The sequence below is a fragment of the Boleophthalmus pectinirostris genome, unplaced genomic scaffold (genome assembly GCF_026225935.1).
Source record: "Boleophthalmus pectinirostris isolate CB_2022bp ecotype Guang Dong unplaced genomic scaffold, ASM2622593v1 HiC_scaffold_13, whole genome shotgun sequence".
In the NCBI taxonomy this organism is placed as follows: Eukaryota; Metazoa; Chordata; class Actinopteri; order Gobiiformes; family Gobiidae; genus Boleophthalmus; species Boleophthalmus pectinirostris.
The window spans coordinates 1624348-1639635 of NW_026571036.1; the positions used below are offsets into that span (position 1 = coordinate 1624348).

The 15288-nt window shown below is 44.4% G+C and overlaps 1 protein-coding gene across 2 annotated transcripts; it reads right to left on the reverse strand.

Moving 5' to 3' along the window:
• Positions 1-1414: 1414 nt before the first annotated feature.
• e2f6 (E2F transcription factor 6) lies at positions 1415-11024 on the reverse strand. 2 transcript variants are annotated; one of them, XM_055149146.1, is made up of 9 exons: positions 10722-11024; positions 9133-9477; positions 7289-7377; positions 7091-7140; positions 5810-6002; positions 4284-4436; positions 3394-3508; positions 3152-3296; positions 1415-1700 (listed from the first exon to the last, which is right to left on the reverse strand). In XM_055149146.1, exons 1-9 carry the CDS (start codon positions 10836-10838, stop codon positions 1663-1665), a joined length of 1245 nt encoding a protein of 414 aa, XP_055005121.1. In that variant the 5' UTR covers positions 10839-11024; the 3' UTR covers positions 1415-1662. The 2 variants fall into 2 exon arrangements, with proteins under 2 accessions (XP_055005121.1, XP_020794896.2); XM_020939237.2 differs by having other exon boundaries at positions 5810-6005; positions 10722-11023.
• Between the last annotated feature and the right edge of the window lie 4264 nt (positions 11025-15288).

The following is a 15288-nucleotide window of genomic DNA, read 5'->3' on the forward strand; positions in this document are numbered from 1 at the left end:
GAGGTCCTCTAGGGTTTGTGGATCATCTGTCTAAAGTTGACCCCCATCAAACGCAAACACACAAAAACTCTGTCAATCATTTATGCTATAAAAAGTTTGGTTTGTGTTGCTTTAGTTTTGGAGATATTAACGATTCTTTTACAGGTCAAATTGGGGTCAGCAGCCCTCAGGAAGCTTCAAAATGCTCTAAAACGCCACAAAATGGTGTTTGTGCTGAAAAAAGTTTGGTTTGTGCGATTCTGGTTATTAGCGGCGTTATTTTCGGCCGATGACGTCATCCAGCCCCTCAAAATACTGAACGGCCTCAAAACAGGAAAAAAAAAAAAAAAGCATCAAAACAGGGAATTAAACGAAACGCTTGTATTTTATTTGTGCTGTTTTGCGCTCTCACAATTTTCATTTGTGCGAGCATATTTCTAAAATTATTTATTATTATTAAATTAAATGACGTCATTTCCGCTCAGCTAACGGCAGCGGCTTTAGCAAAACTCCGCAAAACTAGTGAAGAGAAACGACATCAGGCTGTGGAAGTTTGTATCGGTCTGTAGTAACTTGATTTTGGTTCATATTTTATATAATTCAGACTTTTCCACAGCCTGAGGACGTTTCTCTTCACTAGTTTTACGGAGTTTTGTGGAGTTTTGCTAAAGCCGCTGCAGTTAGCCGAGCGGAAATGACGTCATGGAACTTCCGCTAAAACAATAAATAATTTTAGAAATATACTCGCACAAATTAAAACTGTCTCATCATAAAACGGCACAAACGAAAAACAAACTATTGACTTTTTTTTTTTGTAGGTGTGCGTTTGATGGGAGCCAAAACTACAACTAAAACAAAAAGCGTAACACAGCTGGATATTTATATAAACTGAAATGTAATGAAATTAAAGTCACGTGAACATTTGTTTTGTCTGTTATTTAATCAATAATAAACTTCATCTCACTCTAAAAGGTCTACACCAGGCATGTCCATACTACGACCCGTGGGCCAAATGCGGCCCTCAGACAAATTTTTCTTGGCCCTCAGGCTTCCAGGTGCTTTGGCCCAAATGACCTTGCATCAATTAAAAATGAACTTTTTACTGCAAGATTTTTGAAAATCTACTTTGATAACACTAATATTGAAGATTTAATGTGTGGTTTTGAGGATTTTAGAGTGAATAAAGGACTGATGGCTCATTCTAAAGTGTTAAACATGCACATATTTCAGTTATTCACTGTACTGAGTTCCAGTCTACAGCCGTCGATCAGCCCTCTGCTTGATCTGTGTTTAGAAATGTGGCCCTTGATGAAAAAAGTTTGGACACCCCTGGTCTACACTATTTTCTACCCACTGTACTAGATTCATATTTGAAAAAAAAAACAAACAAAAAAAACCCTATACCTTTCTGTAAAAACTCATGAAATAAACCGAGACCAGATATACAGTTTTTATTTACAACAGCTCATTTGAAAAACAGAGTCAAAAACATGATTTGTTCATAAAGAAAAGTGTAACTCAATGAAATATAAGAACCGTGAGTCCACAGGTACAGGGAGGTAGGTCCTGGTCCTGGTTTAGAACCGGTTCAAGTCCAGTCCAGACCTGGTTTTGGTCCAAGCTCTCTCAGCTTAATATAAAACTTTAGATTGAACAGCGGCGCCCCCTGGAGTGAAGCCGGTGCTATAGACCAGGTGCCGTGCTCTGTGAAGACGTCCCCTCTGCAACACAAACAGCATTCATACTGTACAATACAGGATCCTCAGATAAACATCTCTGATTTGATCATCACACCTGTAGTGTGTGTTGTGGTCACACCAGTTTGTCAAAGTCTGATCCCGTCAGATCAGAAGTTTCTTTATCTTTAAGTATTTATTTATATAGCGCTTTTCAGACATTTTTTTTTGTCCCCAAAGATGCTTTACAGAGCATTATTCAGCATTATTCATTCACTCTATACCCAGTGATGGTAAACTACTACTGTAGCCACAGCTGCCCTGGGGCAGACTGACAGAGGAGCGGCTGCCATGCCACTTGGTGCCATCGGTCCCTCCGACCACCACCATCACACACACACACACCACTTTCATACTAGGCAATGTGGGTGAAGTGTCTTGCCTATGGACACAATGATTGAATTGATTGTATTTAACTGACCTTGACTATCAACTGTTTTATGGAGACCTGGAGCATGTTTTGGGTTGGTGGGGGAAACTGGAGTGTCCCGGGGAGAAACATGCAAACTCCACACAGAAAGGCCCTGGGCGACCCGGGGATCGAACCCGTGCCGCCAAGTTTAGCAGGACTGGGTCTGGATCTGGTCTGGACTTGAATGGAGACACTGGGAAAATCAGCAGCCACAGGAGGCACCAGAGGCAAAAACTGTTGCTGTGTCCTTAGGCAAGACACTTCACCCACAATTGCCTAGTGTGAAAGTGACGTGTGTGTGTTGGTGGGAGGGGTCGCTGACGCAGATTGGCAGCCTTGCTTCTGTCAGTCTGCCCCAGGGCAGCTGTGGCTACAGTAGTAGTTTACACCACTGAGTGTGGAGTTAATAAATAATAAACTGTAAAACACTTTGTGGATCCTGAAAAGCGCTATATAAATGTAATGATGAATTAATTAATATATTTGTAACTTAATAAAGAAAAAAAGCAGCTCTGTGTACAACAGAACGTGCACAGAACAAGAATGTATTTTTATGGACAACAGGAGCAGGATGTTTGTATTTGGAGACTGACGCCTTAAACTGTTGGACTAATCGACTGGACTGAGGAGGACGAGTTGTTCTGTTCATCGTGAGTCGAGTTGCGGGTGTGAACACGAACACATTTGATTAAAGCCCATGTGAAGCCAAAAGTGATTCTAAAGTATTTAAAAGTGAATCTGTTTGTCGTTTCTGGGTCTGTGAACGTCAAATAAAAAGTGAGTAAAGATCAAACTCTCGTCTGTGAGAATATTTCAGCTGTGAGTCTCTGTGGAGCTGTTTTCTGTTTCTGTGTCTGAAGAGGACGACAAGAAAACTGGACAAACTCTGAACAAAACAAATCACACACAGAGACCAGGAGGGACACGAGTATCGAATCATGAGACCGGTATCGAACAATTTGATATTATATTGAATATCGTTGCATCGTAGTGCTGAGGAGGAGGTTGTGGGTTTGACTCTCACCTGTCTGTAGGGTGGAGGTTTTGATGCGACTGTGCTGAATCTGGAGAAATGCGCCTTTTTCCGACTTTTTGCCGTCGGGCCACACTTCACACGCCTGCACCGAGATCGGACCAGAACCGGACTTCAGGTGGATCTGGATCCCGTCCTAAAGAGACCAGGAGAAACGAAGAGAGTCAGATGCCCTCCCGGAGCGTCAGGTGCCCTCCCCGTGCGCGTTAGGTGCCCTCTCATCCCCTCGTCACCTTTTTGGGAGCCGGGACCTCGAGTTTGGTCTCCTCTGGAGCTCTGACCACGATCACAGTTTGGTTCTCGAGCACTGGAAGGTTCTGGACGTCTGAGAACGTGACGTAGGCCAAGGTGAGACCGTCAAGGAGCTTAAAAGTTAAAAGTCACAAAGAAAGTAGAATATTTCCTCAAATAAACTGGTCAATACTGTCAGAGGAGCAGAGGAAGAAGAGCAGAAGAGCAGAGGAACAGAGGAAGAAGAGCAGAAGAGCAGAAGAGCAGAGGAACAGAGGAGCAGAGGAAGCAGAGCAGAAGAGCAGAGGAACAGAGGAAGAAGAGCAGAAGAGCAGAGGAACAGAGGAACAGAGGAAGAAGAGCAGAAGAGCAGAGGAACAGAGGAAGAAGAGCAGAAGAGCAGAGGAACAGAGGAGCAGAGGAACAGAGGAACAGAGGAGCAGAGGAACAGAGGAAGAGCAGAAGAGCAGAAGAGCAGAGGAACAGAGGAACAGAGGAAGAAGAGCAGAAGAGCAGAGGAACAGAGGAAGAAGAGCAGAAGAGCAGAGGAACAGAGGAAGAAGAGCAGAAGAAGAGGAACAGAGGAAGAAGAGCAGAGGAGCAGAGGAGAGCAGAGAGAAGAAGAGCAGAAGAGCAGAGAGGAACAGAGGAGAGGAAGAAGAGCAGAAGAGCAGAGCAGAAGAGAGGAACAGAGGAAGAAGAGCAGAAGAAGAGCAGAGAGAGAGCAGAGGAAGAAGAGCAGAGAGAAGAAGAGCAGAGAAGAAGAGCAGAAGAGCAGAGGAACAGAGGAAGAAGAGCAGAAGAGCAGAGGAACAGAGGAACAGAGGAACAGAGGAGCAGAGGAACAGAGGAACAGACAGGACAGGCGCAGACAGGTGTCGGTGGTGGATATCTGGCGTTGTTTGGGTCGTCAGTCATCTGGAACAGTTGCTGGGCGCAGCTCTTGATGAGTCCGTCCAGAGTCTCCTCCACGAGCTTCATCTTCTCCGACTCTTTCTGCATCTTCTGCTTGGGCCACAGGAAGCTGGAGATCGGGCACTTCCCCCTGGACATGACACGGATCAGATCAGCGCTTCAGTGAACTTTACTCTCTGACATTTCTCCTCAAAATGTCCCTGTTTTCGATTAGTTTGGCTGCATGTGTTTGTCAGACCAAGTTCTTAGAGGTTCACTGCTGCCCTCTACTGGGGAATGTCAGAACTCTGTTAGAGAAATCCTTTTTTCAGGCATGAAACGGGTCAGGGGTGAAAAAGGTGAGGAGGGAGCATGAGGAGACTGGGGGCACTGAGGCGTCTGTTTCAGGTGAATAAGACCAGGCCCTGTTTAAATGAAAAGAGATTCACTAGTATCTGCACAAGTGTTGTAGACAAGACCAAGACCAAGACCAATCTGAGACCAGAGGGCCCCGAGACCGAGACAAGACCAAGACTGTTAAAGGCTGAGACCGAGACAAGACCAAGACCACGGCCCATCAAGACCAATATAGAATTATATCAATGTTTTTATAAATCTATCTCAATTTTATCTGATGAATGTTAATTTAAGACCAAAATAAACCAAACAAACTGAGCTGCACTTAAACACTCTGTGTCCCTTTTTGGAGCCTCATCACAGTTTGAGAAAAACCTTCTTTAAGAAAACTTCCACTGGCACTTTACACAAAACAGTGAGGAAAGTGAAGAAAGTGAAGGATTTTTAAATATCCATCCATTCATTTTTTTCCTCTTCTCCGGGGTTGGGTCTCAGGGGCTTTAGTCTGAGCAGGGACTCCCAGACTTCCCTCACCCCAGACACGTCCTCCAGCTCCTCTGAAGGAACCCCGAGGTGTTCCCAGTCCAGTCCAGAGACATTGTCCCTCCAGTGTGTCCTGGGTCTTCCCCGGGGCCTCCTCCCGGTGGAACATGAACACCTCCTGAGGGAGACGCCCAGGAGACATCAGAACAGACGTCCTCCCCTCAGACGCTCCTCTCCACGTGGAGGAGCAGCGGCTCTACTCCGAGCTCCTCCCGTGTGACTGAGCTCCTCAGTCTAATCTCTAAGGGAGCACCCGGCCGCCCTGTGGAGGAAACTCATTTGTGCCGCTTGTATCCTCGATCTTGTTTGACAGTAAATCGAGAGCTTTGCCTTTCGGCTCAGTTCCTCTTCATCACAACAGTCCGATACAGCGACTGCATCACTGCCCACGCTGCACCTGTCCACCTGTCAATCTCACGCTGCACCTGTCCACCTGTCAAACTCACGCTCCATCCTCCCCTCACTTGAGAACAAGACCCTGACATACATGAACTTGAATACTGATACTTGTTTAAGGAGTAAGTGTTCCAACTACAGGATTTTAAACCTGTTTTTTCAAATTCTTTTACTGCTGTAACTGCTCGTTGTTTTGGTCTTAGACGTTGTCCCTGCTGTCGTACTCACGTCCAGCGCACTTTGCTGGGCGACTCCTTCTGCACCAGGTCCAGTCCTTTGAGCACAGCGGTGATGTCGTACAGTCGTCTCTTCCTGCTGCGCAGAGCCACGGCCGCATGGTGCAGGTCCAGGGACCGGTCCGAGTTCAACAGGAGCTCCAGGAACTGAGGCGTGATGACGGCGAGGGCGGCGTCAGAGCGGACTGCTGGAGGAGAAAGAACATGAGGAGAAACGTTTACTCACGAGGAAAAGCGTTTACTCACGAGGAGAAACGTTTACTCATGAGGAGAAACACTATTGACTTATCGCTCAGTATATGAAAGATGGAACAGTTGATTCTGGGGTCTGTATTTATCGTTTTGACACATTTATGTAATAATAAGTCATAATTAACTATAACAAATGACTGCTTTGTTCTTGTATTTGTAGCAGCTCAGGTCTTTTAACGATACTACAGATTTAAAATGTGTTTACAGCCGTTATATTTAAGTCAGAGGCATAAAGTAGTTTCAGTTTTGCCGTTTATCGCAGGAATGGGCAATTATTTTTTCCATGGAGCCACATCAGAAACAGAAAATATTGTAGAGGCCAAAATGCTCAACTCAATTCTGCATAATATTAATTGTATTTCTTTATAAAAAGCAGGAAATCTCATTGTTCTGAGGAGCTGCTCAGACTGAAAAGAGTTTATGTTCTGACTAAACAATGAAAAAGTGAAGTTGCCGAACAAAAAATGGCTCTAAAGCTCTAAAGTTAAAGCAACGCAGCTTTAGTCCAGGCATGAAGTAAAATTATAAAATATGTTTATTTTGTAAATCCAACTGAGCTTAAAGGATCAGAGTCGAGCTGCACAAGGCCCCGGTCAGGTTTATCATTATATTTCTCTGTAGTGAAGTATCGAGCTTCAAACCTTGTTATCAGGACACATCTATTTTCATATATTTAGCTTTTTAACAAATTGTACTTTCCAGACTCCATCATTTTACTCCTACTTGAGTAATATACAGTACAGAGTAACAGTACGTTTACTTGAGTAAACGTTGTGCTTCCTCTTCACTGTGAGTCTAAAGTGACAAAAGTTTTACGTGACGATCTGAAACGATGTGAACAGTTTTCAGCTCTTTCAGATCTGATTTTGTTTGTCTCATGTTTGTGTTTGTCCTTTGAAAACAACACATTTTATGCTTCATTATTATTAATATTTTGTGATTTCAAACATTAACTTCACATTATAAATCAGGTGTTTGGTCCAGACTTGGCAGGTGCAGTTTGTTCTGACTCGTGTCTTACCGTTTATTGGAGTTTTTTTGTCTGGAGAAAGGAGCCGCTGCAGCTCAGAACTGAAAACAGAAGAGCCAATGTTAGTTTGATGATCGCACGGAGAAGAGAGAGAAAGAAGAAGGAGGATGGAGGAGGGAAGGGAAAGGGAGAAGAAGAAGGAGAAGGAGGAGAGAGAGAAGGAGACAGCAGGAGGAGATGTGTCTGTACCTGGGCTCTTGTGGTTCTGTTGGAGGCTCTGGGCTTCTGTCTGCAGGGGGCGCTGTGACTGTGACCATTTCTGTTTCTGTCTCTGTCACCTGAGGAACATAAACTGTGATCAGCACATTCACAATCCCAAAAGTTTAACTCTTCTGGATCGACGATATCACACACGATGCCCGGGAACATGTTTTATAAATCCGCCATAACATTCCTAACCATAAAAGATAGAAACGAATGTCCAATAGGAGGGTTTCAGTCACGTGATCACGATGATGCGCGAATTTCAGGTGGAGGGCAGGAAGTGAAGATAAACACGACAAACAAACACGGCTCTGGAGAACACAGATGTGGAGAAGAGTTCGTATTGTCAGGATTTAGAGCCAGTAACGAGGCAAAAGTACGAGCAGTTAGTCGACAAATATATTGGACGTGACCCTGATCTTATTGAAAATGAGAGAATTTTCGACCGAAGTAAAAGATTTGCCGACAATCGAGGCAGAGGAGATCACGAACTATTGAGCTCTTCAGACATCGTTCTACACCAGACAACAGATGAAGGGAAAGTACAAAAGTTTGGAGGCATAAAACTTTTTTTGTGAGTGGATGGGTCCTCAACCTCGGTGCAAAACGCCTAAATGATGATTATCGTTTGGTCTTCGCCGGGGTGAGTGTTTCTCTTATTTTATGTGTATAGACCAGGGGTGGGCAAACTGCGGCCCTTTAAACCTTTTAATCCGGCCGCCGAACTGGAATAAATTACAATAATAAACCTTGTTGATGTTTTATTTGTCATGCATTTTCGGCGTTTCCCAGTAGATGGCGACACTATATATACATTGAGGTGCGGCGTATTATGTTTGGCCGCAATGCTTTATGGGAAAGTGTTCTTACAGGAGTTATTCGGACCATGAGTGAAGTAGTGGTGTTCAAGATATAAGACTGCACTGCTTCCAGTATAAGTTAGTAAAAACTAAACATAGGAAGCCTTTAGTCTCTATATTGCAATTATCAATGCATTAAACATCGTAGAGTTTGGTTTCACTGTGTTCACAGGTGTATGTGTGTGTGTGTGTGTGTGGTTGAATGGTGTGAACTTTATTTTCGAGCTACTTTACAGTCAGACGTGGAAACAGTCCGCTCACGATATTCATTCACCTGTGATGTGCAATGGAACAGATCTATACACTTTTATGTGTTCTGAGTCTTTCACAGCAATGTTGAAGCGTGTAGTGAGCGTCCAAAGTCCTACATAAGCGTAAATATGAATGTAATGAAGCCGAGCTCTGAACACGTCATGTCCTGTCTTCTGTCCATCCCTTCAGTCAAATTTTAGGACCCTATGTGGCCCGCGAGCCAAAAAGTTTGCCCACCCCTGGTCTAGACTGTTATGGAAAAACTGCAGTGTATCAGCAGTGACCTCTATCTTCGTTTACGTTTAGGTGAACCACAAAAAAACAATTTGTCTTTGTAACAAGCCTTTGTCAAAGTGGTCACTGCAGACACGAGCATTTGCGGATTCTGCTCCTCCCGACTGCATACATGGGTTTGTAATCCACTTTTTACGGCTTTGTTTTGTCTGCTTTTCCCATTTCTGACCTTTGTGGACGACTATATTTGGTACTTTAAAAAAATCGCTTCTCCTTCTCTCGGTTAGAACGATTGGCACAGCCGTAAACTACACAACACATCGGCATTTTCCTCCAGTTCACTTCCTGCCCTCCATCTGATTTTGCGGCTGACAAACGTCGCCCTGTGACGTCACGTGAAACCCTCCTATTCCTGGGCCCATCCACATGAAACTAAAACAGGCTCATGTTTTCATTTTCTGTACCAAATATTCACCGTCTTACCATGTGCGTCTCCTCTATCACGGTTGCCGCCGCCTCTTCCTCCTCCTCCTCCTCCTCCTCCACGTCGTTGTCCTCCTCTCTCGTTCCTCCGTCCTCTTCTTCCTCTCCTTCCGCCTCGTCATCGGCCCGGTCCCCGGCGGTCCAGCTGTACTCGTCCTCCCCGGGGTCGTCGGTCCAGGCGTTCATCCCCAGCTCGTCGTCCTCTAAGCCGGGGGGCATGATGGGGATGGCGTCCGGGCTCACGCCGCTCGCGCAGATGTCCTCGGGCAGGAAGTGGTCCTCGCAGATCACCTGGCTCTCCGTCCACTCCTGCGTGTCGGGCTCCCGCAGCGCCGCCAGCCACACCTGCGGGAAGGTTCCACAGCGAGGCATTAAACACACGAGGTACAAGCACTTCGGCCTTTTTATATTAACGTTAAAGACGACATGTCGCGCTTGTTTCTGCTCTAAAGTTACGATCTGTGACACCTGCGGGTTGTTATGTTAGAATTTGCACGTTTTAAATCAGAATATTGATCGAAAACGACTTAAAAAACAAACAAAATAAAACAAGCCCGCTGAATTCTGCGATAGAAAACTAGAAAACTGTCACCGTGGAGGGCAGTGCGTTCATTCCCTCGGACCTGCACGAAGTCGCCCCCATCAAACACAAACCTACACAAAAACTACGTGCTGCAAAAAGTTTTGTTTGTGCGATTCTGGTTCTTAAGATATAAACAGTTTTATTTGGGGCCAGTGACGTCATCAAGCCCCTTGTGTAAATGATATGACGTCATTTTCCTTCAGCTGACGACACTGTTGGGAAAGTGACTTTAAAACTGTAATGTTATTTATGACTTAACCGGGACTGAACCAGGACTAAACTGGGACTAAACCGGAACTAAACTGGGACTAAAACAGGTCTAAACCGGGACTGAACCGGGACTGAACCAGGACTAAAACAGGACTGAACCAGGACTGAACCGGGACTGAACCGGGACTGAACCGGGACTGAACCGGGACTAAATCAAAACTGAACCAGAGCTGAATACGGACTGAACCAGAATTAAAACCAGGTCTAAACTAGATCTAAACCAGGACTAAAACAGGATTTAACAGGACTAAATCCTGCTGTGTGGACCTGTTTCCTCGTCTTCTATCAATAATATTTTTAATTTAGTTCAGTAAAATCTGGTCTTTTTATTTTCTTTTATCAGACAAAACGTCTTCTGTTACATTTTCCTCATCTTTGCTTCTCTGCAGCAAATCAAGTAATCCAAAGTATTCAGATTACATTACTCACCTACAGTAATTTAATGGATTATGTTACAAACTACATTTTGGGGTGTGTAATCTGTAATCTGTAGGGGATTACATTTTAAAAGTAAACTTCCCAACACTACACGTTTTCCAGTGACTGAGAAAACACTGAATTAAAACAGTTTGGTTAAAGTTTCCAGATCTCGCAGTAAAAACCTGGATCCTGCGCGGTAAAAAGTTCGTGGGTCATTTTGCGTCGGAACCCGCCCCGGGCCCCGGGAGCGAACACAACTCCGCCCGCGACAAAAAACAGAGTTAGAACCGGGTTAGAACCGGGACAGGATCCGGACCTTGATGCGGGCTGGGTCCTGCGGGAGGCTGAAGAAGCGCTTCGGGGCTCGGCTGAAGCTTCGGTCCGCGCTGAGCTGCTCCCGGTTCGGGCAGCTGGACACGGCGCACTTCACCATGGCACCGGGAGCTAACGGGGGATAACTGCTGCTAACGGCTAACGGCGAGCGGAGCGGCGGCGCAAACTCCGGTAAAACCCGCAGAGACGCGCAGGAAACCGTCCGGATCCACAGTGCGGTTTGTTTACGTCGTCCACACGATCCATGCGCGCTTCACGGGACCGGAAACGGGCGTGTTTTCACTCGGAAGTACAACAGCGCGGAGGGAAACCACCGCAGATGCGTCTTTAAGGCGGCCATCTTGGTACGGACCGAAGGATTTTTATTTATTTAATAAAAAAAAATAAAAATGTATTGATTAATTTTATTTGTTTGAGCAAGGTACAACACATCACCAACTAGATAGATAGATGTATGATATAGATATAGATATAGATATTAGTCTAAACCAGGACTAAACCAAGTCTTTAAACCAGAGGTGTTCACACTTTTTCATCATGTGAGCTACTTACAAAATGACCAACTCATAATGATCGATCTAATACAAAGTCAAACAAACTGCACTGAAACACTCTGTGGCCCTTTTTTGGACCCTCCCCCACAGTTTGAGAACCTCTTCTTTAAGAGAACTTCCTCTGGCACTTTACACAAAACTGTGAAAAAAGTGAAGGAAGATTTTTACCTCCGCCAAGGAGGTTATGTTTTTGCCTGCGTTTGTCTGTTTGTTTGTCTGTCTGTTTGTTTGTTTGTTTGTCTGTTAGCAACATAACTCAAAAAGTTATGGACCGATTTTGATGAAATTTTCAGGATTTGTTGGAAATGTGAAAAGGAAGAACTGATTTCATTTTGGGGCTGATCCGGAAGAAATCCTGGATTCTGGATCACTTTGAAATTTTAGTTAACATTGTGGTAAATGGGGCCAAAAATTTTGTTTCTCAATATCTGGGTTAATTATTGACCAAACCCCATGAAATTTGACTCAGGGATGGACAATGGGATCCTCTTTCATATTCCAAAGGCTGATCCGGATCTGATCCAGAAGACTGATTTTATCGCAATTTATATAAAAAATGGGGGTAGTGCTTGGTGGAGGTCTGCGCTCTCTGACTGCTTTTCTAGTTAAACCTGTTTTTTAAAGTTCCAAACTGGAGTTTCATTCTTTTCTGGTTTTGCAGTGATATTTTCCAGCCTCTGCACGTTTACCAAACCAAACGCACATCGTGACAAACACAGATGCATTTGTCACTTTTGTTAGACAAACTTCAGCCAAATGTGGCAGTAGGTCTGTTCTGTAGATCCGCTCTATGCTGTAGACCTGCTTTGTGCCAACACTGGAACACAAATTTAGACTGGTTTTTGCTTCACGTTTGGTCTTGTTCTTCTAATCAGCCGCACTGTGGGAGGGGCTTGTGTTGGCTGTACGCAGGAAGGTGAGAGCGTGAAAAGGCGAGGGGCGGCGTGCTGACGTGAGGCAGATGGACAGGTAGGATGTTTAGGAAGTTGAACCTGCCCTGTGATGCACGCTGGTACACGAGGGCACACGCTGTCGCAGACGAGCCGTGCATAGGGAGCGTGTGTGTTTGTGATGCGCCGTAGAGTCTCCGCGGGTTTCAAATGAGCGCACAGGCTGCACTGAGACGCCCCACACGCTCCTGCACCCGCTACAAGTTTATTACCAACATGATATGATCAGACCTCGAGTGAGAGACAAGACCGAGTCCAAACGCGAGTCCGAGACGAGACACGACGATCTACGCACACGACCTTGGAGATCGACTGGTAGATCAAGATCGACGTATTGAGCACCCCTGGTTTAAAGTCTTCTTGTTGAAATAATCTAAAATTTTCACAGAATATTTAGAAACAGATCAATATTTTATGTTTAATGTTTTATTTTTTTTAGGGTGAGGAGCTCAGTCACACAGGAGGAGCTCGGAGTAGAGCTGCTGCTCCTCCACGTGGAGAGGAGCGTCTGAGGGGAGGACGTCTGTTCTGATGTCTCCTGGACGTGTCCCTCGGGAGGTGTTCATGTCCCACCGGGAGGAGGCCCCGGGGAAGACCCAGGACACACTGGAGGGACAATGTCTCTGGACTGGGAACACCTCAGGTCCCACTGGAGGAGCTGGAGGAAGTGTCTGGGGTGAAGGAAGTCTGGGAGTCTGTGCTTAGACTGATGCCCCCGAGACCCGACCGCAGAGAAGAAGAAGAACATGGATGGAGGTTTTATTTCTGTTCTGTTTTCAGGTTGAGCCGTTCTCTTCTGTTCTGATGTTGATCTTGGTCCAGATCCTTCAGTCCTGCACAAGATTCTTCCTCTGCACAGTTTTGGTTCCAAGTCCAAATTTGTTTCCCAGTTGGTGAAGTTTTTCCAGATGTTGTATTGAAGCTGCAGAGTCTTTGGTGAGTGTGAGCAGCAGATTCAAAACACAAAATGATTCTCCCAAAGAAACAAGTTCACAGAAAACAACTCAACCTGAAAACAGAACACAAATAAAACATTCAAAACTGTACAAGACGATACCAGGTCGTCTTGATTCTGTTTACGTGAGCATGAATCAGTATTTCCAGGATGATCAAAATGTGAGTCTGTGATTTTAAAATAATAAAATAATAATGCATCAGTTTTATCTAGCACTTTTTTGGACACTCAAAGACACTTTACAGTTCATTATTCATTCACTCCAGACCCAGTGGTGGTAAACAACTACTGTAGCCACAGCTGCCCTGGGGCAGACTGACAAAAGTGCGGCTGCCAGTCTGCGCCATCGATCCTTCTGACCACCACCAACACACACACACACACACACAGACCACTTTCACACTAGGCAATGTGGGTGAAGTGTCTTGCCTAAGGACACAATGACAGTTTTTGTGACTGGCGCCTCCTGTGGCTCCTGATTTTCCCAGAGTCTCATCCAAGTCCAGACCAGGACCAGACCAGGACCAGACCCAGAGCTGCTGAGCTTCTGAGATGTGACAGGATCAGACTTTGACAAGTCGGTAAAACCACAAACCAGACAGAGATAAAGATAAAAGGGAAAGGGGTAAAAACTGCAGCGCGGCTCGTTCTGTGTGTGGATGGATCCTTCTCCTCCAGACTTTTACAGACGGACAGTTTGATAGAAATAGTCTCATCTGAGAAATTATTGACTTGACTGAATGAAACAAAGACATTTTTGTAAAATGTTGGGCTCAGTTTACTCAAACACAGTTGAGATCAACACACTGACATGTCTTGATGTGGTGTTGACATGATTTGTGTTTGTAACAAGTTAAACTGAGAGGAAATTAGCGTCACAGAGACTTAAAACCTGCACTTTAACTGTTTGATTTGATTGTTTATTTCTTTTTGCTCTGGAGTGGGTGAACTTTACTATTTTTATGTCATGAACATTTACAGGTCACTTTTTAAAATGTTTTATCCCTTCAGCCCAAAGTCATGAGCTGCTCTCTGAAATATTATTATGTATGTTAAAAATCACTAAATAAAAAAAATAAAAAAACTTGAATTGCAAAAATAAATAAATACAATTAAAATAAAATAAAAACAAAAAATAAATTATAAATACAAATCAAATAAAAAAAAAATATATATATATATAATAATATAAATAAAAATGTAAAATTATATATATATATATATATATATATATATATAATATATAATATATATATAAAATATAAATATATAATAAAAAATAAAATCCAAATAAATAATAATAAAAAAATACAAACATAAAATAAAAATAAATTATAAATTTAAAAAATGTATAAAATATATATATATATATATATATATATATATATATATATATATATATATATATATATATATATATATATATATATAAAATAATAATAAAATAAAACATTGATCTGTTTCTGTACATTCTGTGAAAATGTGAGGTCATTTCATCAAGAGTTGCCAAAATGCTTGACTCTAAACTCTGTATAATAATGTTTGTTTTTTTCGGTGCGTGACTTTTCTTAAAGAAAGTGTTCTTTGCGCGCGTGTTTGCGCGTGTTTGCGCGTGTTGAAGTGTTGAAGTGTGTTGTGATCGACGCGAACAAAGGCTCGCGGAGAGACTGGCGCATTCTGGAGATGCGAGGGAATGCAGCGTGCGCGCCCCCCGCCTATGTGCGTGCGCGCCCCCGTCAGCATCAGCGTCCGAAACAACGAACGGCGAAACAAACGCGCAGAACCGACCGCGTCCGCCGCGTCCTCCGCTCCGTCCGCGCTCGGGACCGGCTCAGGCGCGTGGGCTTTGGCGCAGTTCGGTCCGGTCCGCGCGCGCGCCTCTGCGTCAGTGCGTCCGCGCGCGTGCCACTCCGTCCGTGCGTGCGTTCGTGCGCGTGTCCGTGAGTCTGTCTGGGTCCGTTTCGCCGAAGCCGAAGCCGAAACATCCTCCGAACGCGGCTCCGGTGCGGGGCATGGCGGCGGGGACAGTGCGCTAAGAGCCGGACTCCACCAGGACTCAAACGGCACTCAACCAGGACCAGGACACGACCG

Bases quoted from the DNA above. Each gene is read 5' to 3' on its own strand.
- e2f6 (XM_020939237.2), bottom strand. From the start codon at position 10,838: ATGGTGAAGTGCGCCGTGTCCAGCTGCCCGAACCGGGAGCAGCTCAGC. The intron at 6,006-7,090 runs GTAAGACACGAG...TTTCTCCTCCAG, and splicing joins CAAAAAAACTCCAATAAACG to CAGTCCGCTCTGACGCCGCC. The intron at 3,509-4,283 runs ATATCCACCACC...TGACGGTCTCAC, and splicing joins GACGACCCAAACAACGCCAG to CTTGGCCTACGTCACGTTCT.